The 20,527-nt window shown below is 46.9% G+C and overlaps 9 protein-coding genes across 9 annotated transcripts; 7 read left to right on the plus strand and 2 right to left on the minus strand.

Annotated features, from left to right (window-relative positions):
• Positions 1-524: 524 nt before the first annotated feature.
• LY89DRAFT_435156 (uncharacterized protein) lies at positions 525-1,198 on the minus strand. The gene is made up of 2 exons (XM_018207503.1): positions 1,151-1,198; positions 525-959 (listed from the first exon to the last, which is right to left on the minus strand). The coding sequence occupies exon 2, from the start codon at positions 821-823 to the stop codon at positions 557-559; it is 267 nt and encodes an 88-aa protein (XP_018075806.1). The 5' UTR covers positions 824-959; positions 1,151-1,198; the 3' UTR covers positions 525-556.
• Positions 958-1,431, minus strand: LY89DRAFT_639440 (uncharacterized protein; the record flags this gene model as incomplete). Its single annotated transcript, XM_018211622.1, has 1 exon — positions 958-1,431. Exon 1 carries the CDS (start codon positions 1,303-1,305, stop codon positions 958-960), a length of 348 nt encoding a protein of 115 aa, XP_018075807.1. The 5' UTR covers positions 1,306-1,431.
• Positions 1,432-3,162: 1,731 nt separating this feature from the next.
• LY89DRAFT_577669 (uncharacterized protein) lies at positions 3,163-6,331 on the plus strand (the record flags this gene model as incomplete). The annotated part of the gene is made up of 7 exons (XM_018208909.1): positions 3,163-3,222; positions 3,273-3,303; positions 3,351-3,406; positions 3,458-3,543; positions 3,742-3,888; positions 5,120-6,026; positions 6,143-6,331. 7 exons carry the CDS (start codon positions 3,163-3,165, stop codon positions 6,329-6,331), a joined length of 1,476 nt encoding a protein of 491 aa, XP_018075808.1.
• Positions 6,332-6,932: 601 nt separating this feature from the next.
• On the plus strand, positions 6,933-7,727 carry LY89DRAFT_435380 (HET-domain-containing protein). Its single transcript, XM_018207504.1, has one exon. The coding sequence runs from the start codon at positions 7,084-7,086 to the stop codon at positions 7,543-7,545; it is 462 nt and encodes a 153-aa protein (XP_018075809.1). The 5' UTR covers positions 6,933-7,083; the 3' UTR covers positions 7,546-7,727.
• On the plus strand, positions 7,703-8,779 carry LY89DRAFT_435005 (uncharacterized protein). Its single transcript, XM_018207502.1, has 2 exons — positions 7,703-8,043; positions 8,206-8,779. Exons 1-2 carry the CDS (start codon positions 7,909-7,911, stop codon positions 8,692-8,694), a joined length of 624 nt encoding a protein of 207 aa, XP_018075810.1. The 5' UTR covers positions 7,703-7,908; the 3' UTR covers positions 8,695-8,779.
• Positions 8,780-10,029: 1,250 nt separating this feature from the next.
• Positions 10,030-12,103, plus strand: LY89DRAFT_778981 (putative cytochrome P450 pisatin demethylase). Its single transcript, XM_018222260.1, has 7 exons — positions 10,030-10,383; positions 10,471-10,492; positions 10,545-10,996; positions 11,051-11,196; positions 11,251-11,421; positions 11,495-11,784; positions 11,839-12,103. The coding sequence occupies exons 1-7, from the start codon at positions 10,108-10,110 to the stop codon at positions 12,003-12,005; spliced, it is 1,524 nt and encodes a 507-aa protein (XP_018075811.1). The 5' UTR covers positions 10,030-10,107; the 3' UTR covers positions 12,006-12,103.
• Positions 12,104-12,775: 672 nt separating this feature from the next.
• Positions 12,776-13,581, plus strand: LY89DRAFT_610019 (uncharacterized protein; the record flags this gene model as incomplete). The annotated part of the gene is made up of 1 exon (XM_018210539.1): positions 12,776-13,581. A coding segment is annotated over exon 1 (522 nt), but the record flags the coding sequence as incomplete, so codon positions are not given.
• Positions 13,582-16,985: 3,404 nt separating this feature from the next.
• Positions 16,986-17,455, plus strand: LY89DRAFT_694905 (uncharacterized protein; the record flags this gene model as incomplete). The annotated part of the gene is made up of 3 exons (XM_018216735.1): positions 16,986-17,078; positions 17,194-17,319; positions 17,354-17,455. 3 exons carry the CDS (start codon positions 16,986-16,988, stop codon positions 17,453-17,455), a joined length of 321 nt encoding a protein of 106 aa, XP_018075813.1.
• A 993-nt stretch (positions 17,456-18,448) lies between these two features.
• LY89DRAFT_705178 (FAD/NAD(P)-binding domain-containing protein) lies at positions 18,449-20,389 on the plus strand. The gene is made up of 7 exons (XM_018217435.1): positions 18,449-18,634; positions 18,764-18,998; positions 19,058-19,393; positions 19,447-19,512; positions 19,679-19,788; positions 19,844-20,074; positions 20,122-20,389. Exons 1-7 carry the CDS (start codon positions 18,550-18,552, stop codon positions 20,217-20,219), a joined length of 1,161 nt encoding a protein of 386 aa, XP_018075814.1. The 5' UTR covers positions 18,449-18,549; the 3' UTR covers positions 20,220-20,389.
• Positions 20,390-20,527: the final 138 nt, after the last annotated feature.

The following is a 20,527-nucleotide window of genomic DNA, read 5'->3' on the forward strand; positions in this document are numbered from 1 at the left end:
GTTAATTCCACATAGTTCATCAGCTAGCATTGACCGAGGTAGTTTTAGGTGTTACTATTACATGAAGCATGTTTGGCAGAAATATTAATTGTCGCCATCAGATTGTATCACAGGCACAATCTCAGAGGTCAGAGGGTTTGACACTTTGAAGCAAGATTGAAGCACATGACTAGCAAGTCGTTTGACTATGGTAAGTACCATCGCTCACAGGGCAGAGCAATAACTTAGAGGGGCATTCCACCAAGCTTTCCAAGATCACTTCAAGTCCAATGTCATACTTCTCTTAGTACGTTCGAGATTGACGAGGAAAATCACTTGCTTGCCCAAATACATATCCCATGTCAAGAGAAAGAGTATAGAGAAGACGCAATCTTTAGCAGTATTGCGATTCATGACCCAATCAGGCAGACATATCAGAGTAACATATCTGAGCAATTCAACGCTGCTCTCAAACACCAGAATAAAACATCACTTGTGCATATTATCTCCTGAACTTCAGAAGACACTTCCCATACCCAACAATAGTAACAACGGACGACTTACCTCCCTCTTAACATCACAGCCAACCATCCTCCAAAAGCATGGTATGAAGAGAGTAGAATATGCATCTACCCAGAATTAATCCATTCCAACCCTCGAGTATGATATGTGCAGCACTATCAAAGGAAGAGCACGACATGCAAAAGAACCCCATACCCATCGAAGCAGCAACAAGACTTGGTATTCCTCCCAATGAAAACACAGCAACAGCAGCATCCCTGATCTTCAACAAGAAATAAAAACAAACGCCAGTGTTGCATGCCCCCGTTTGGTTCAGTTGCATTCAATTCAAATCCATTCATCCATCCATCCATCCATCGTATGACTCGTTCGTTCCTCCATCCTCCGTCGGTCCGTATCGATTCATTCATATAAAGAATTCGGCGTATTCGTCTCGTCTCAACCTCATGGACATGTTCAAGCAACGACAGCAACCTTCTCCTCGTCCCTCTTCTCCGACAACTTCGGCTTCCTCTCCCTCATCACCGCATCCTGGCCTCCCATCCTCCTGTTCAGCGCCCGCTCCAACTTCGCCCCCAGCGCCAGCTTGCTCAAATGCTCGGTCTTCTCGACACTAGGCACGAAGCGCTGCGCGCCCAGCTTCTTGTTCTCCAACTTATCTAGCCCATCCTCGATGTCCTTGATCTCCTGCTGTGCCGACGCCGATGAGAGAGTAGTGTGGACGGTCGCCACCGAGGGCGCGGTGCTGAGGGTGCTGTAGCGGTTTGAGGTGCGTTTGCTGGCAATCTGGGCGGTGGCAGACATTGTTAGATTGTTGCAATGTTGCGATGAGATGATTGAGAGGAATGGAAAGAGAGGAAGGGAGGAAAGGGAGAGCTTACGCTGGGGGCCATGATGGGGCGAGAAGACTCCAGTGAGTGACCCATTTTGGAAGGGCGATGTTGTTTCAGAATCCTTCTACGACGACAGGGGAGAAATGGATCTTCGATCCTGGGCAATTGAGATTGGATCTGCGCTCGCTGGCTCGACGATAGAAAATTGGTTCGGATTGCAAAAGGACGAAGGGATGGAGAGGTCGAACGTTTGGCCGAAAAGAAGGTTCTTTGAGGTCGAGAGAGGCGGAAGTGGAGTTTGGTTGTTTCGGGTTGCCACGAGGTCAGGTCTCAATCTCAAACAGGAGGAGCAGGCCGGCGTCTTTTGGGTTGGTGGAAAGGCCGGGGTGATCAAAAAAGCCTTAGGTTTTCGGAGACTCCAGACGATGGCGATTGTTCTTTTCTTGTCCTGTCAGGAAGATTTGAGGTTGGAAGGAGATGTCAAATGGACTGCACAGTCATAAGATGCAGGAGCGAGGATGTTGTTCGGGTGATGACAATTCTGCAGGCTGCTCTCAGATGCACCAACAACACTTACTTTTTGAGATGTGATGAGATGAGATAGGGAGAACGGAATCTTCTCCTTCTTATTTCGAAGTCTCGATACCAACAACCCCAGCCAATATGGCGCTTTGGGTCACAGCAGGATGATCGTAGGATTGTCCCAAAAATTGACCGCCAACTCTCATCGCGATGATCACTGCGCAAGGAAGGTTTATATGCCGGGGCCCTCGGCGAGATGGGAGATGGGAGATGAGCGTTCGCAGCTTTTCGTGATGTCCCTACCACACCACCCACTGTGATTCGAGGAATGGCATCGAAGACTCCGTAAGTGGAGCGTGGGAGGGGAAAAGGGGGAGTTCGTAATGGTCGAGTACGCGGGCAATCGGGGTGCTGCAGGCCAGGGGAACAGTGTGAAAGGGAAGGGTGTCTCAGCGGTTCAGCCCCTGCAAAGATGCACTGATCACACGTGGCTACCCGCTGTTGCCCGCAGAGAGAAAGGATTAAGAGCCCCTGAAACGTGGGAGTCAGGCATTATTGCGCCGGCTCACTCTTTAGGTTTCGTGGTGCGGTTGAGTGCATTTGACATTTGACATGAGAGACTTCACAACGACAGATATGATAATTTGTACACAGTCAATATAACAACCGAACCTTTCTAAAATGGAATTTCGAGCCTGCATTCAGTGAGCAGAGAAGAAGTAAATATAACTTCTTCTGATGGATCTCCGGCCTCTCCCGACCACGCACCACTCAGCATGTCATAATCTCGCTCGCGCTTTGATTAGTCACTCACACTCATCGTTAGGAGACTTCACTGCTTTAGAACGATAGATATGATAATTTATATTCGATGAATAAATTAATCGAAACTTCCTGAAATGAACATTCGAGCCTACAAAGGGAATAAAAAAACGGAATATGAATTGTTGGGAGATTTCACTACTTCAGAACGACACATATAATAATTTATACCTGAGGAATAAATCAATCGAACCTTCCTAAAATGATTATTCGAGCCTACAAAGTGAATAGAAAAGACGTAGATATTTCAAAGTATAAAGTCTTCCGATGGATCTCCTTTCTTTCCCGGCCACGCACTACCAACCACGCACCACTCAGCATGAAGTCATGATCCCGCATGCGCTTTGCTTAGCCACCCACACTACAGTCGGCAGAAGAAAAGATCACCACCTTCCTCCCTCCATCTCCATCTCATCTCCTTGCCAGAGTTACACCCACTAGCAACCAACCCCCAACCTCCGTCTCTCTGTGACCACATCTCAACATGCCGAAGTCCAAGCAATTCCTCAAAGAGCCAAAAAAGAAATCAAAGCACGCTACTCCCGTACCTCATCCCTGGACTCTCCCTCTATTTCTAGGACTGACTTGCGATAGGTCCCCACTAACTCCGACGAGTACCTAGCAGGTACGAAAAGTCATCAGAACTACAGATCAAAGCTAACCTCTCCATAGCTGGTGTCGATTTTGAAGAAGCAGGCGAGAAATGGAGAGGTGGAGATGCCGTCAAAGTTTGCACCTTCCATTCTTGGCCTGTCACGTGATCCTACTGATTCACGCAGTCGACCAGGTTCTTTGTGAGAGCGCTCGATTGTTATGAGGAAGGGTTGAAGAAGTTCCCAGACTCTTTCGATCTTGCTTATAATAAGTGAGTGCATTGTTGCTATTGATTGCGAAGCTCTGCTAACAACTATGTGCAGAGCCCGTAAGTCTTTTCACATCAACACAGCCTTTTATGTGTTGGCTCTGGACTCTTGGCTATTCGAGCTATTCTCTCTGATCAGAGACTTCTCCGTCCGTGGAGGAGACTCTTGTCTTCATGAAAATTAGTGGAAGTGGTGCTGAGTTGTCGAACAGGTCTCCAATATGAAATTACGCAACACCCAAAGATTGTCGAGAATCTACCCGGCACTTTATTGGAGCTACTCCAGACCGCCTTAGACTCTAGCCGATATGCCCTGAAGTTGGATCCGGAGGATGCCGATGCCTTGTTGTAAGTGATGTCTTATTTCATGCCTTGACTATCTTTGGTCTTAAGTTTGTATTTCTTGGTTTTTTATGTCGAGCTTATTTCTGGTTCATGCTATTGTTCAAGTTGAGTTCACATTTTTGGCTATTTGACATCCAGTCCATTGTCGGTGCCGTTTCCTGCTCACACTATTCTGTATTTCAAAGTTGGTTCTAGTTAACTGACACCTGGTCCGATTTCGGAGCTGTTTCCTTTTTGTGCATTCTTCAACTCGAGTTATGGTTATGGGATGTCTGGCTCTTTGTCAAGGACATTTGGCATATGGCATTATTGTCAAACTAAATTTATTTTTGGGTTTAATAAAGTCTGGCTTATTATCCGTACTTTCCATCCGTGTTATTTTCGGATTAAGCTTCTAGTTCTTCTCGTCATATGATGTCTGGCTAGTGTTGAGTACTTTCACGTGGTGTTATCTTCAAATGATTAATATTGTCTTTTGGATTAGCTAAAATCTGGCTTGTTATTGATATCTTTCATTCAAGCTATTTTTCAAATTAATCTTGTAGTTTTTCTATCCCATAATCTCTGGCTAGTGTTGAGCCCTTTTGACATAGTATTATCTCAAATTAAGTAAACACATATTCTGGGGTAAATAAAGTCTGGCTTGTTCTGAATATTCTCTATCCAAACCATTATTCAAAAGAAGCTTGTAACTATTCTATTACATGATGTCAGGCTAGTGCTAAACACTTCCAACATAGCATTATACTCAAAATATGTGAATTTATGTTTTGAACTCCCTAAAGTCTGTCTTATTTTTGTTATTCTCTATTGGATATCCTATTCAGATCGAGCTTATAACCTTTCCATTACACCGTGTCTGGCTAGTGTTGAACGCTTCCCATCGCTCAAAGCCCTTTTGCTACATAGCGTTATTTTCGAATTGAAACTCGCAATTCGGATTAACTAATGTCCGACATATTATCGATACTTTACATTCACGCTATTCTTCAGATCTAGCTTGTAGTTTTTCCGTTACCTGACGTCTGCTAGGCGAGTCTTCGGAATTTCACGCTATCTTTTCGACCTGATCTTGTTTTCTTTCGCTATTTTTTTCCCTTTCGAGATCAACGCCGCGTTCTGCAACAATGAATGCCCTCAAATCTCTCAGAATGGCCAAATTTGGCCCAAAGGCGCCTGACTCGAACCGATTTCCGGTGCTGGACCTCCTCAAGTACGATGCTGACTTGTTCAGCACCCTGGCCAGTCTTTTAACTGACTTCGCGGAGACTAAAGTCTCCAACAACCCGTCTGACAAGCTACAAGAGGCCTTGTGGCTGTTCGAGCGTTGCCTTAAGCGTCAAGTAGGCACGTTCAAGGAGGAGAATGCCGCTCTGGGAGACTTGGCTCCCAAAGATGTCGATATGGGAGAAGGAGATTCTGCAGCTGGACCTCCTTTTCCGACAAAGGAGGAAGCTTGGGCGCGAGTTGTCGAACCAACCACCAAGGAAATCCTTCTTGAAACCATAGTGGCCAAGCTCGAAACGCTGTCCAAGCTGGCTGAAGAGACGGACCCCCGAGACGGAGATTCGATTAGCTACATATCCGACTATTACAAGGACACGATCCGAAGAAAGTACTTGAAGCCACTCTGCGAAGCCACATCTACAGACTCCTCCTCGTTCCCGGACACTCTCAAACTTGCCATCGCAAATTACCAATGTGCGGTAGCCAACCTCAGCTACTCAGCAAGACGAATTGATCTCCAACAGTACGAACAAGTCGTCCAGACGGCATATAATACCCTGAAACCCTCCTCCGACCCACAAGAACTCCCCTCCAATCCGCAAGTACTCTGCGACTACGCAGAATCCATTATCGCTTTTCAGAATGCCGTCAAAGAGCTCGGTCTTAACCATAACCCTTACCTTACGCAACGATGGCTGGCGCTTACGGAGGCGCTGAAGAGTCTCACGGTGGCAGGTGCGATGAAGGACGTTAAGCATAGAGAGCAAATTCAACTGATGAGAGGCGATGTGGAGATGATGAGATTCCAGTTGGGCGAGGGACCTGGTCAATTAGCCGCCAGTCAGAAGAATCGGGAGGCGTTGTTGGGCAACTCAAAGAAGTTCTACGACGGATCTCGGAGGATCTCAATTAATGTAAGTTGTACTCTGCTCTTGTCTGGAAGGAATTTGAGGCGTTGAGCCACTCTTTCCGAAATGAGCGGCCCTTGTGTTCTTTGGTCTTCTAATAAACGGATACTAATTTTTTCTAGAACGGAGCAAAGGAGAGAGAGATCGAGGCCCGGATTAAGCTTGACGTTGTGGATGCTTTCATTGGGGATAATACGACGTTGTTGGAGGCTAAGGCGACGCTAGAGAGTTTCGAGGCGGTTCTTACGGAGGCTATTAGTGACGGAGTTGTTACGAAGGAACAATTGCTGAGACTTGGTTTGGAGGGTTGAGCGAGAAGAAGATCTTGCGTGTCTTGCTCTGGAGTTCTTGAACTAGACTCTTTATCAGATTGGAACACTCCTCGACGTCGGTCAGATATCATGGTAGCATCACAGAGAGTAGACAACTCATGTTCTAGCAGGCGGGACGGCAGTATTGCTTGCTAGATAGAGCTTCCTCAATACATCTCTGAACTACCGGACCCCCTTCCTTTGCTAACTATCGTGTCTTCTTCGAAGGTAAAGCTAAGCTTTTCTAGTTTTGCAACTCCGTAATGCAGTCTTAATGCCTGCATTCCCCATGCAGATATCTCCAACCCGCAGACATATAATATTAACCCAAGCACAAGCACAAGCACATATAGCATCAAAGTAGAAGGTAAGGTTGTGCTCTTTTATGGTTAAGCTCCACACCGCCTTTTGTGGCCCAGCTGTAGCTAGAATAATCTTACCCCAACGCATCGCTCCTTCTCTTCCCTCTGCCACGAGAAATCCAAAATGCTGTGCAAGTTGTGCAAAGACTTTGACTACGACCAGTTGATCTCAGAAGGAGGTTACAAGCATCATGAGGACTGTGAGCAATTATGCCTCTCCGCGGAGGCTGGCTGCTCTATCTGCGATCTTGCAATGAGAGAAGGTGGAGAGCAGTGGATGAAGGAGGAGGACCAAAGGATCATCTGCAAGTTATCGGATACGGATCTCGTTCAGTGGCATCATGGAGACACACTGAGATCAATTCTTCAGCTGTGTACAACGGATGGTAAATGAGCGGAACCATGGATTGCAGAGCTAATCGTCGGACAGATGATCCGCTTGCTACTCTCTTTGAAAGTCGGCCTGTCTTTGAATCGGCTCTCTCTGCCGGATGCATCGAGATGATGACTGGATGGATGAAACGGTGCAAAGTCGAGCATAAGTCTTGTCCACGACAGATAGAACAACCACTCCCAACGCGAGTTATTGACGTAGAGCCTAGCAATGGGAAGGTACGCTTATTTGTCTCCAATGGCCGTTCAGGGCAATGGGCAGCTCTTAGCCATTGTTGGGGTGAAGTCCAACCCGTTAAAACCATCAAAACAAATTTTGACATCCATTGTCAGAAAGGACTCGATTTGGCCAGCCTAACGCCCACCTTTCGGAATGCCATAATCCTAACAAGACGTTTGGGAATTCCATATATTTGGATTAATTCTTTGTGCATTATTCAGAACAACTCGGCAGATTAGGAGGCTAAGTCAGTGAAGATGGATCATGTCTATCAGAACGCTGTTATTACCATTGCCGCAGAAGCTGCCTCGAATGGCTCTGAAGGGCTCTTCGAAAGTATGTCCTTGAGAGAGCCAGCAAGTGTGATCCCCCGAGCATCGTTCCATAGCAATGCCAAAAGTTTGAGAGGGGCGATTTACTTCCGCAAGGATTCCGATTTTGGTTACAATCAGTGGCGTGGTCCGCTGAGCTTTCGTGCCTAGACCTTGCAAGAGGAAATCTAGTCCTCGCGTATCTTGCGTTTTTCTGCAAGGGAAATTCTGTGGAGATGTCCTTCGGGTCAGTGGCGAGAACGTAAACCCCGCGATCTGGAAGGCTTAGGAATGGCATTCTCTACTCCTCTTTACACAGACATCAATCGTCTACCAGCACCTGTCCAAGATTGGATTGTGACACCTTCCGTGAGTTCGAAAAAAGCCATGTTTAGATATTGGTACCTAAATGTAGCGAACTTCTACGTAAGTGATTTATATCATTATACTTTGGAGGCGATATCTCACTTTTCGGCAACTTTTTTCGGACAACCTGGCCTCTCAAACATGTGCAGACTCTTATTTGGCAGATATATATCCCTAGGCTTGAAGCAGAAAGGATTTCGGACATATACTGACAATCCTCAGGTTGGGAGTAAACTCACCTATCCCACAGACAAATTTAGGGCTCTCGATGGGACACTCAACGTAATCCAGCAATATATGCCAGGACTTGAGAACAAAGCCGGTCTCTGGGTTGAGGACTTGCATTCTGGTCTAGCTTGGGCAACTCAATACATTCGGGCAACTAAGTACAATGAGCATGTTGCTCCATCTTGGAGCTGGGGTAATCTTGACTTGAGCGGCAGCGGCATCACAAGGAAGGTGAGCAACGGAACCCCAAATCACGGGATGCAGCAATACTTGTACGATGCGCGCCTGGTCGACTTCTGCACTCCGCTCGCGGGTATAAAGTCGCCTTCTCTTAACGACCCGACTACCTCTGTGGAAGATTTCGCTCTCGAGATAAGCAATGAATGCTGCAGTGTCTGCTCGTGCAATATCCCGGAGCCCTTCTTGGACATCAGGTCAGACCCTGATGAGGGGATTCAACTATTCACTCGAGAGGGTTGCTGATCCAATCAATAATTCCATTGAAAGACTTGGACTAGAAGAACTTCTAACGCAGCCATGCTCAGAACACACAGAGAAAGCCCACGAAGAGCACCTTTATATCCAACTTAGCCGCTGGGAACCCAAAATAACACACAAGACCTTGTCTACACAAGTCCCCGTTATTGTGGCACTAATTTTGAAGAAGAAATACGAAACTAATGTAAAGAAGAAACGCCGGTGGGAGAGAGCACCAGAAATGCCCGTATACGAAAGGATTGGGATAGCATTGATTCGTACCGATCCGAGATTTCCTGTCGAATGGCCAACAAAGACGATAGTTCTCATCTAGAGTCAATGAGTCTTGATCACATTCATACAGCGGACCTCGATTGCAAGTCACAAAATAATCTTCATTCTCAATCCTCATCACGACCGACAAGCTTCCTGTACGCACGCGCTGGGCCATATTGCAGCGCAGGGCGAGTGAGCGTCTTGATACAGGTAGACGGGCGACTCTTGGTGCCCGCTTGTCCCCAGACATTTGCCGGGCTGAAAACCTGGAAAGCAGAGGGGTATATATTCCTCATCGTTCCGCTAACTGCGCTGCTTGCGGTGAAGTGGACATCAGATGGGCTAATGGGGCGGGGAAAAGAGGGAAGGGGGGGGGGGGGGGGGGGGGGGGGGGGGGGGGGAGGAAGAGGAGGTTCCTCATAATAGTACATCACCTGCACCCAGGGACGTCTTGAATCGTATATTCCTCCATAACTTGTCCTCGCCTCGCCTATGCATTTACAGACAGCTAGTCCCAAGCATTCCCATCTTCAACCAGCGTCTTGAGACTGGTCGGGCCGAGCCCTTTGGCTTTTTAAATGCTTTCCCGTAAACCCTCTGAGACAGTGAAGTATCAGGGGTAGCATCTCGCGAACCAAGACAACTTGAATTGACCTCTTTAGGTCGGATATAGGGTGGCTTTCTAAACTTGGTGAAAGTCTTCATTCTAGTTTTACATAGCTGTAATACACTTTCAATGCACAAATTTTGGATTTAAAAGCCCGATATAGAGTTCTCATTATACATGTACTGGATGCAAGAAATTGTCCGAAAGCACCGGCCGGCCCCACTCCCCACTTGCCGTGATCACATGCGGAACTGAATATGATACTCTAGACTCAAGCCTCATCTTCTAGCTTGAAATGCTTCATCCCTTCGAAAAGGACGCCATGCCCCAGATACTTTTGATCCCATTTCTCCTCCAACTTTCCCGAGAAAAGCTGGGGATGTCCTTGCTACCCCGCGAACAGTGCCGGACGTGGGCTTGCAGTATAATTAGATAATAAGGTTCAAGTTCTCCATACTCAAGTTCTTTCTCTTGTCCCTTCACTCTTGCTCACTGTCATCCTTCCTGTCTTCCAAAAGTTCATCAGTAACTCCACCATGTCGTCCATCAGCCTTCTCTTCTCCCCCCAATCCGCTCTCCTCATCTTCCTCCTTCTCCTTGTTTACATCAGCTACACCATCTACCAAGCCTTCTTCGGACCCCTCTCCAAACTCCCAGGTCCATTGATAGCGAAATTCACTAATTTCTGGAGAATCAAAAACGCAGCTTCTGGCAACGCACCAGCCAATTTCCAAGACCTGCATAGGAAGTATGGAACTGTTGTTCGGACGGGACCGAATCATGTCTCTATCAGCGATCCAGCGATGATTCCAGTGATTTATGGAATTAGTAGCAAATTTACCAAGGCTCGTTTCTCCCTCTTCCCATATGTTGAAGATTTGATGCTAATGAGTAGATAGTCTTCATTCTACGACGTCTTCAGTAAATCTCCACAGCAGATTTGAAGAAAAAGGTTGGGGCTAACGATACCCAGCACCCAAGAACGCAGGCAAAAGCTATCCCAGCATCTTCACCCTACAATCCCAAGACGCACACCGCCAACTCAAAGCCGGAATCGCGCAGAAATACTCCCTTTCCTCTCTCCTTAGTCTCGAGCCAATGGTCGATAACGTTACTCGAAACTTCATGTCTACTCTCCACGAACGAGCGTCTTCGGGAACGAGATTGGATCTGGGAGAATGGGTACAGTTTTATGCTTTTGATGTGATTGGTGCTATTACTTTTACTGGGACATTTGGGTTTATTGATAAAGGGTGTGATGAGAGAGGTATTCTTAGGGGTTTGGATGGGGGACTGATTTATGGAGCGGTGGTGGGGCAAGTTCCAGGGTGGCATGAGTGGTTGATGGGGAGTTCTTTTTTGCAGGAGACAGTGATGAAGATACCGGTTTTGGCGGCGGGGAATCCTGTTCCGATTGTTGTCCAGGTTGGTTTGTTCCAGGAGGTGTTAGTGGAGTGCATGGTGCTGATGTGGTGATAGATGATTAAGGATGCTCTAGCTTCGAATGCTAAGGATGGAGCAGAGTCTACGAGAGAGGATTTCATAACATTTATGAGGAAGCAGAACGAGAAGGATCCTGAGAGAATGTCAGAGGATGTTATGATTAATCACATGTTTGTTAATCTGTAAGCTCCCTTCACCTCCGGCCTTCTTCCTAATTATGGCTGACTTCATCACAGGCTGGCAGGAAGTGACACAACAGCCATTTCGCTTCGATCAATCTTCTACCTTCTTATGAAGAACCCTTGCGTTTACGCAAAGCTACAAGCCGAGATCGATGCAGCGGATTCCAAAGGCCTGTTGTCACCGATTATCACGTATTCCGAGGGTCAGGAACATGTTCCGTACTTGTATGAACCCTTTCCTCCTCTCTATATACCTCTCTCCTTTCTCTTCGACATTCTGACTCTCACACTGCCGCAGAGCAAACGTAATTAAAGAATCTCTCCGCCTTCACCCCGCCGTCGCTCTCCCCCTGGAACGTATCGTCCCCACTTCCTCTCCTCTACAAACTCAATCGCACACCATACCCGCAGGAGCGGTGGTAGGAATCAATGCCTGGGTTGTGCATTACGATAAAAATGTTTTCGGTCAAGATGCAAGGGTTTTCAGACCAGAAAGATGGAGTGAAGAAAATGGAGAGAGGTTGAAGATGATGGAGAGGAGTTTCTTTGCTTTTGGACATGGGAGTCGGAGTTGTGTGGGGAAAAATAGTGAGTTGCTCTTTTCCTTTTTGAGATTGATGGTGAAGGCTGATGATAGGATAGTTTCTTTGATGGAAATGGGCAAGTTTGTCCCGCAGTTCTTGAGGGAATTTGAGATTTCTTGGGATGGAGACGAGGATGGATGGAAAGTTGACAACACCTGGTTTGCGAAGCAATCTGGCGTTTTTGTCAGGTATAGGAGTCGTGAGAGGAAGGCTGTCTTTGCTTGAGCATAAGCAGGTTTTTAGCGCGTTTTTCTTTCCCCCCTTCTCCATAGAAAGGAGTCGTTTTGGGGCTAGGACAGGTTGTAAATGCTGGAGAATGACATAAAAAGTGATAGCAATGCTATCTTGCAACCTAACAATGACCAAGGTGGACATAATACCCACGTTGTTGCCAGACTTCTCACTGAAAGGAAATGGAACTTCGGTGCGAGTTTGCTGGTACCTTCATTCGTAAAGAGACGAACCGACGAAGCTCCGGAACAATATACCGATTTATTGTAACCCCAATGGTTTAGGAACTCCACTATGTATAACTATTCATTGTTTACGAATCTATGAAAGAGATCATCGAGCGCCTAAATGAGGAACGAAAAGCACTTCTTAGTAATAAAGAATAATATTCCGAACAGGAGTTTCCTTTGAAGAAGTCCAACGCCAAAATACCGAACTCTCCGTTTTCTCATCGGCTTGTATTTCCTATACTTCGCCGCAAATACAAGCATACCTCCAAGATGGCTGCGTTACCAACCTGGCCGCCACCTTCCCAAGTTATAACCACCAATTACCCACGAGGCCTGCACAATGTTGGTAGTCTTTTCAATCAATCAAGAATTTCAGTCAGTCCCTCGAATGCAGTCTGCCTCGCTTACCTCACCACACCACCCTTAAATCAACGTTGCATCCATCGGCTATCCTCCCGTCCTGTATGGTCGGCTATATGCCACCTCACTTCTACGCACCACACCTTCGTTCCATCTTGAAAACCTGGAGGTTCGCACAAGGCTCGCAGATTCAAACATCGCGATGCCATCTTCTCTAATCTAGACGTTTGAGAAGAAATCCCCCCATTACACATCACTCGAACACACAAGCTTCTTGTAGAGAGCTCTGCTGTATCTCGTCTCAATCCTCGGCCTTGCCTCGATTGCAGCCTCCTCAATTCTAGTCAGCAGCGGGAGCCTAGACTTTTTTTCTTATCGTCTTCTTGTTGGCAATCGACAACTCCTGACCTCAGCTCCTACCTCATTCCCTCTACAACTACAAATCGAGACTTCAAAAATGTCATTCGGCTTCGGTGTTGGTGACTTCATCACAGTCTCAACTCTAACCTTGAAACTTTATAGATCCTTTAAAGGCGCACCGGGCGAGTTTCAAGAACTTAGTCGCCAACTTGAATCTTTGCATATTGTCCTCGCAGATCTCAACGATCAGATACATAACCCAAATTCTCTGCTGAATCTCGATGGCACTACACGACATGCAGAGTTAAACACAATCCACGACAATTTGGTGCAGACGATGGAGGAACTAGAGGACATACACGAACGACATCAGAGGATGGGAAGGATTGCCTGGTCTCGCTTTAAGCTAGGTCTGAGAGATCTGGCAACACTCAGGGCGAAGTTAACAGTCCAGATAACAACATTGAACGGCTTTATGGGAAGTCTGACGCTTGGGGCGCTCGGGAGGATGGAGCCCATGCTGCAGAGAATTTATGAGTTGCTTGAGGAGAGAGTGACAGGAAATCGAGTCATGGCTCAGACCATATTGAGCGCAGCATCCTGTCCGGACGATTCTGGAGCCTGGGATCGAATGAATATGGAGTTACGGACGGAGGGCATTCCTGAAGATTACCTTCGGCAAAATCAAGCACAAGTCAGGGAGATAGCCCAAAGTGTTGTGGATGCCAATTATTTACACGATGACGATTTCAGCGCCGGGAACAATACTGAAGATAATACGATATACGCCGATGACTCAATTTCCCAGGCTGGGACAGATATTTATAGTTCAATTGCAACAACCGAAAGTCGTCCTGGAGATTCCAGCAACCTGGGCCATAGGGTATCTGCGCCACGATTATCCACCTCTGCTTGGTTACGGAGCTTAACACCAGAGCAGGAAGCTACTCGAACTTTGCTCTTAGAACACGGCATTGACTTGCTCAAAGATGGGACTAAGACAGGTCTTCAGAAATTGTGGGGAACTATCAGAGTTCATGATAGTACACTTTTTCTTTCGATTGCCGAAAAGGCTTGGAATTGGGTTGTGAAGAATAACAACATGAGTGCTGCAAAGCTTGTACTCTCCCGCTATGGACAACTCGAACTTTCAAAATTGTACCCAGCCTCTGAGGGCAAATGGGATATCGTTAAGCTTTGCGTGACCATGAGCGATCACCCTAACGAGACCGGACTCTGCCATTTTGCTGCAAAGGACAATCGGACGGACATACTACAACTCCTTGCTGAGCGAGGTTTCTCCCTCCAGCATGAGGGCTGGAAGGATGTACCCATCAACATCCACGACATCATCGACTCAGGCTACGCGAACAACTTTGGCGGTACTTATCCAATCCAGGTTGCGACCCATTATGGCGCCATCGACGTGGTGAAGCTTTTCCTTGACCATGGATTGAGCTTTAATATACATGCGGACACAAAATACTATCAATCTCCTCTCCATTGGGTATGTAGTGCTAGAGAGACAACGTGCCCAGACAGGATCAAGAAGGATCTCATTTCACTTTTCTGCAACAGAGGCGCACAGGTCGATGCTGTGTCGTACCAGAATGGCATGACGCCATTACAATTAGCCTTGAATGAACGTTCTCCTCTCGCAACGAAAGCTCTCCTTGAGCACGGTGCGAGGATAGTATTAGATACCCCGAAGCACCGGGGTGGACAAATATCTCATCTCCATGAAGCAGCACGGGACGATAAACCTATCTTCATAGAGCTTCTGCTTGCCCATGGTGCCGCAATAAATTATTGCCAAGGACGGTATACAGTTACCGCGATCATGGCTGCGTGTTCTATGCGCCATTGGAAGACAGCCAAGTATCTGAAAGAAAGAGGCGCCAGTCTGAATGGGGTATCAGAAAAACACCTTCAGCACATAGCATCTTTACCTCCCACAATATTTCCGTTGGAGGAGCAGAAAATCCTCGACTCATTAAGGTATTTGCGACGATGAAGGAATACTCTATGACTTTCCCTGTTCAAGGCCCCCTTCACGCCAGAGCAAAACAAAAAAAGGGCCTCTCGTTTGAGAAAGGGGAAATCGCACCATGTGACATCTATCGCTACCCACACGCATCATCCAAGTTACTGCACTTCGTATCCATAATCCACAACCGCCTCGGAGATATCGATGGGTTTTTGTGTCTCACAGGCTTAGGGATTCTAACCCTGGCGGCTCAAGCCTCCGAGATGTGCTTGTTATCAGCAAGTCCACTGGCTCGATTATCTCCAACATCAACTCCCAATCTACTCCCCAGAAGGGGTTTTTGAAAGCGGCCTCAACCATCTGAGAGAAGTGCTCCTCAACAATATCTGGGTCCGAATTGGAACTAAATATCCCTCCATCACATTCCAGGATCAGCAACATGGTCCTGAAGGTAATAAATCTGCAAACCACTGACTTATCCTCACCGCTGACATGAAACAGATGGAAAGTCCTATTATGAAGTAAAATGTCTTGAAAGTGACCTCTACACTTCACCGCTACTCTTGGAATTGAGTAAAGGTCTCCCATGTTTTCGTCCACGCGTTGAAAACTCTGAAAAGGTATGCAAGCCACATCGAAATCGTAATCACAGATCTAATGCAGAGGCTTTGCGCGACAGATCTGGGAATATGATTGCTTTTGCTCGTGTTTCACGGAACGGTGCGAGGCGGACCCGTTGGCCGGTGGCTGAATTACCTTCAATGCTTGTCTCACTGCATTTATCACAATGAGAAATTTACGCCGCTCACAAATCTTTATGTTCTTCTTTTCTTTTTTCGTTGATCCCGTTGATCTTGAAGTTATTTTCAAGTAATGCATTCTTGTCTAGACATCAGCGAGTAAAACCCCACCACCTCCCAAGTGGGAATGAGCCACGTTGTCGCCAGGAACTCAGGCTTGAAAGCATAAGTCAATTTATGGCCACGGTTGTCTTCAATTTTATTTCTGTGATTAGTTGTGTAGTGGCAGTTCTTTGCTCTTGCTTATTTAAATGTACATTAGAATTTAATATCTACAGAGCGTATTTCTAGTCGTACTTCATATCAAAGCATTGACAAAAAGTTCAGTGCTTCAACCTGAGAGACCAGGTGGCCACGAAAGTGTAAGGCCATGCAGATGAGTCAAAAGGTTCTTGTCGTTGCTTCCTTTAAGATGCGGTCCAAATGTTCTTTTTTATAGACTCGCCAACATCCATCACCAAACATACACATTTAGGTGAATCTGAGCATAGCGCCCATTTATTAGGAGAACCGGGTCAGGGACTTACAATACCGAGCCTACAGCTACCCATAGGGACAACACTCGTTACCTTTAGATTTGGCGTCAAATTACACCGCAACTCTTTAAGAAAGAAGTGAGCACTTGCACCGCATGCCACATTTAGTTCCAGAAGATCAATTGGGCTGCTTTTCGTTTCATTTGTTAGTTTGCTTTTCCCACAGGGCTGAGAGCAGACACTTTGGGCCGTCCAATCATCAACCTTTCCACACGTTGTTTGAGACGGAGTGACCATGGGTGCTGAGGTTGCCTGAATCTTCAACACCCTGTTAAGCTCGAATCATCTTTCACGTCCTCACCACGGTAGTGATAAGATGAGAGTCAGCATAAGCCCCCGTCTCGGATCAGCTGCATGGATGAGAAATGGCTTGAGGAAGTTTCACTCTATCAAGTTCAATTCTTCGAGTTATAGAGAAACCTACCAACTTATTGGGTTAAGCTTGAGGAGGCATGCAGCTCATTGATACACCAAGGCAACGCAAGGTACAGAATTGGTGAAAGCAATGCACTGCCCCATCACTTTCTACCTGCTCAGGGCTTCAGACTGTGGCATGAAAAAAAGTATAAAAAGTGAACTCTATCCCTCGACAAGAAACGTTCATCATTAACTTGGCTCAATCAAGCCTTAACTCACATACTTCAAGAAATTCTTCTTCAAGATATCTCTACCCTCAACCAAAGCACCTCCTCACTCCCACCATGTCCATCAAACAAGCAGCCTGGACTCACGGCATCGGCCTCGAGCTCGAAACCCCCACCTGGACCGCCCTCCGCCAAGGTTTCTACACCACCGTCCGCCCCGGCGAGCCCAGTACCCCCGGCGCCCGCAGCCGCCAACCAAAGCACAACCGGCTGGGTGCACTTCGTGATCCCCACCCCCGTCATCGTCGACGGTACCCGTCTGAAGGCCAAATCGGCCATGATCCGCTTCTCGACCGGGCCGACTGCCAAGATCACCTCCATCCATGTCTATGATGGCGAGAAGAAGATTGCCGATTACAATGGGTTGAGTTTGACGGGCAATCTCCAGTTTGTGAGGAGGGCTATATATACCGGGGAGGCCGCAGGTTTTGTGGGGGACGGCTGTTTGTGTGGCGGTGCAGTTTAATGGGACGGCGGCGAGTGATTATGTGCAGTTTATTGGTTCGGGGATTGATTTCTATGTCTGAGGGGAGAGGGTTCTGAGGTGGGAAGTGGGTATGTGAAGAGGGTGGTTGGATTTCGGGTAGAGCTGCTATGAAGAATCTGGGTTGAATTCAACATGTTGATCACTAGTTTGTTGTTTTAGAAAGGTTGCAGGAACAATCTCGAGCGAGCACTGAATGAAGGTATGCGTGCCACCTTCTCTTCACAGCTCGCTTGATTGTCAGTTCTTCTACTCTGAGATATGGCTTCCTTGGAATCTGCGGGCAATGCATCATCATGCTTTTAAGTGCGTGTAAATGAATGTTCTTTGATTGTACACTCGCTTGCACAACTAGCACCTAATAGAAAAGGGTATTTATGTACTTGTCCATGAAGGCTTGGGATCCCGATGTAGGATTCTCCATCCTTTATCATTATCGCAAGCTTAGGTTGATGCCTTTTGCGCACCTCCTTCCCATAGATCCTTCTACATTACAGAGTTCTACAAGATATCTAAGATCTGTTTAGACTGCAAGTGAGATGTAGCAGAAGACTGTGTTACGATTTTGCCAATATGATGAGCCAATTATTGATGTGTTCTATTCTTCTGACTCTTTTGAGGTTTGATCTTGAGCTGGTTGTAGACCAAGTGGCTTTAATTACTGCAGCTTTATTCATGATGACTTAGTACCTTGGGACATTTGTATGGTAAAGGATATTAAGAGTATGTGGAGAATGTGCAATAGCTAATCTGTTTTGAATTGACTATAGTTAAGGCCAGTTGCAGCCACTAACAAACGCAAATGGTGGCATTTCATGACGAATTATGACGACATGAGTAAATCTAAACCTAGAATAACGAAAATTACTCTCGAATGTCTCCATCTCACTTATAAAGTTATTCTGCAGCTTGAATTCAATTCCGTTTACAGGTGGTGTGCAGATTCCCTGTACTTGCATTGCATATTGATGCAGTTCCGGAAACGGATACCTACATATCGTTACCATCAAAACCACACAACCTCAACTTAAGCGCTGAACAACATCCATCATCCCATCTGAACCCTAAATCAACTATATTCATATTCCGATTTCAAAACATCTTCAACTCCACCTCCCAAACCCCCACTAGGTTACCATGAAAATCATAATCCTAGGCTCCGGAATAGCAGGCCTCTCAGCAGCCATCGCCCTCCGCCGCTCCTCCCACGAAGTTCTCGTCCGTCCCCATTCTATCCCCTCCCATCCCCTCCTTACCCCCTTTCCCACCAACTACTAACCCCCTCCCTCCCTCCCTCCCCAACAGATCCTCGAGAAAAACCCCCCCACAAAAACCTCAGAAATCGGCGCAGCGATCCACCTCGCCCCAAACGGGACCCGCGTCCTCCTCACCTGGGGCTTCTCGCCCCTCCGCGCACAGCTCGTCACAGCGCATCGATCCATCTACGCGGATGGGAAGACGCTACAGGTGAATCATGAGGAGGTGTGGGATGGTGTTGAGGGGGTGTATGGGGCGAGGTTTTATCTTGCGCATCAGGTTGATCTTTGGGGGGAGTTGGAGTTATTGGCGAGGGAGGCGGGGGTGCGGTTTGAGAGGGGGGTGGAGGGGGTTGGGTTTGTGAGTTCTTTTTTTTTTTTTTTCTGAGTTGTTTTTGGGGGTTGGGAGAAAGAGGGAGGGGGGGAGAGAGGCTGATTGTTGAGCAGGATCCGGAGAATGGAGTAGTGATGTTAGCGGATGGGACAGAGAGAAAGGGCGACTTGATCGTAGCAGCGGATGGTATTCATTCCAGGGCAGTGAAGTACGTCGTGGGGTTCGATAACCCAGCGAGGAAGACGGGGACGGCGTGTTTTCGGTGCCTGATTCCGAGTGAGGAGATTCTGGGGGATGAGGAGACGAGGGAGTTGATGGAGGGGCATGAGGGGCTTTTTAGGTATTTGCCGGATGGGGAGGGGAGGGTGCTGGTTTGGTATCCTTGTCGGGGGTATGTATTTCCGAGTTATGGGTTTTGGGATGATGATGGTGATGGGGGAGTAGGAATAAAGTTCAGAATATTGCTCATATTGTGCCTGAGCATGAGGGGCTGGGGGCACGGGAAGGCGAGTAAGATTTGAGTGAGGGCTTGAGTTTTGCTGATGATGTAGGATGGAATATCGATGTTGATCAGGAGGTCTTGCTGCAAGAAGCGAAGTGGTTCCATCCTTCGATTCAAGCTATGTTCAAGTATTACCGTTTGTGCTCGAATCTCCTTGCTGCTGACGAATGATAGGAAAGCGAAAGATATCAAGTTGTGGACATTGCTGTCTAGAGATCCGCTTCCGACATGGCATAAGTCACGTTTGGTGCTCATAGGAGATGCAGCTCATCCTATGCTTCCGAGTCAGTTATTTTCTTCAACCTTCCCAAGGGCAACTTCTGACTCGTCAAAATCCAGTGCAAGGACAAGCAGGTTCCCAAGCAATCGAAGACGGTGCAGCTCTCGGGATAATGTTCTCAAATTTCGACGCCACAGATGAAAAATCGATATCAGATCGTCTAAAAATGTTCGCAAACGTGAGAATGAATAAAGCTTCAGCGATGCAGAAATTGTCGGACATGACTTTGGGTGATCCGGAAGATTTGGAGAAAGCTACACAGCCTTATATGCCGGGAGAAACTGTTCCTGGTATGTGTGATTAAGAGAGGTGAGAAAAATGGCTGACGAGGATAAAGTGACGGTTGCAGAGCAGATTCGATATAGGTTTAGTCAGAATGTGTTTAAAGATTGTGAGAAGGAGTTGGAGAAGGTGAAGGAGCAGAATAGTGGGTGAGATGCTTAGAGTTGTGCTTATAGAATGGTCCAAAATCGATTCATGGTCAATGGAGTCCTTTATGGATCACTTGAGTCTACCGAAATTCTCCAAAAAGAGGAAACAATAACGTGGTACTGAGATGACAAGTTGAATACAGTAATGATAAGCCATACTTCGGCGGATCCTCGGGATCGTCGAAACGGTTTAGCAGTTTAACGTGAATGTCCAATCCCACTTACAGTAATACATTTCACCTCGCGAAGTAATCTTACCTTTGTAAAGACTTGCGGCATCTTGCGGCATCTATTGACATTGACAGAGAGCGG

The sequence above is a fragment of the Mollisia scopiformis genome (genome assembly GCF_001500285.1).
Source record: "Mollisia scopiformis unplaced genomic scaffold LY89scaffold_5, whole genome shotgun sequence".
Lineage (NCBI taxonomy): Eukaryota > Fungi > Ascomycota > Leotiomycetes > Helotiales > Mollisiaceae > Mollisia > Mollisia scopiformis.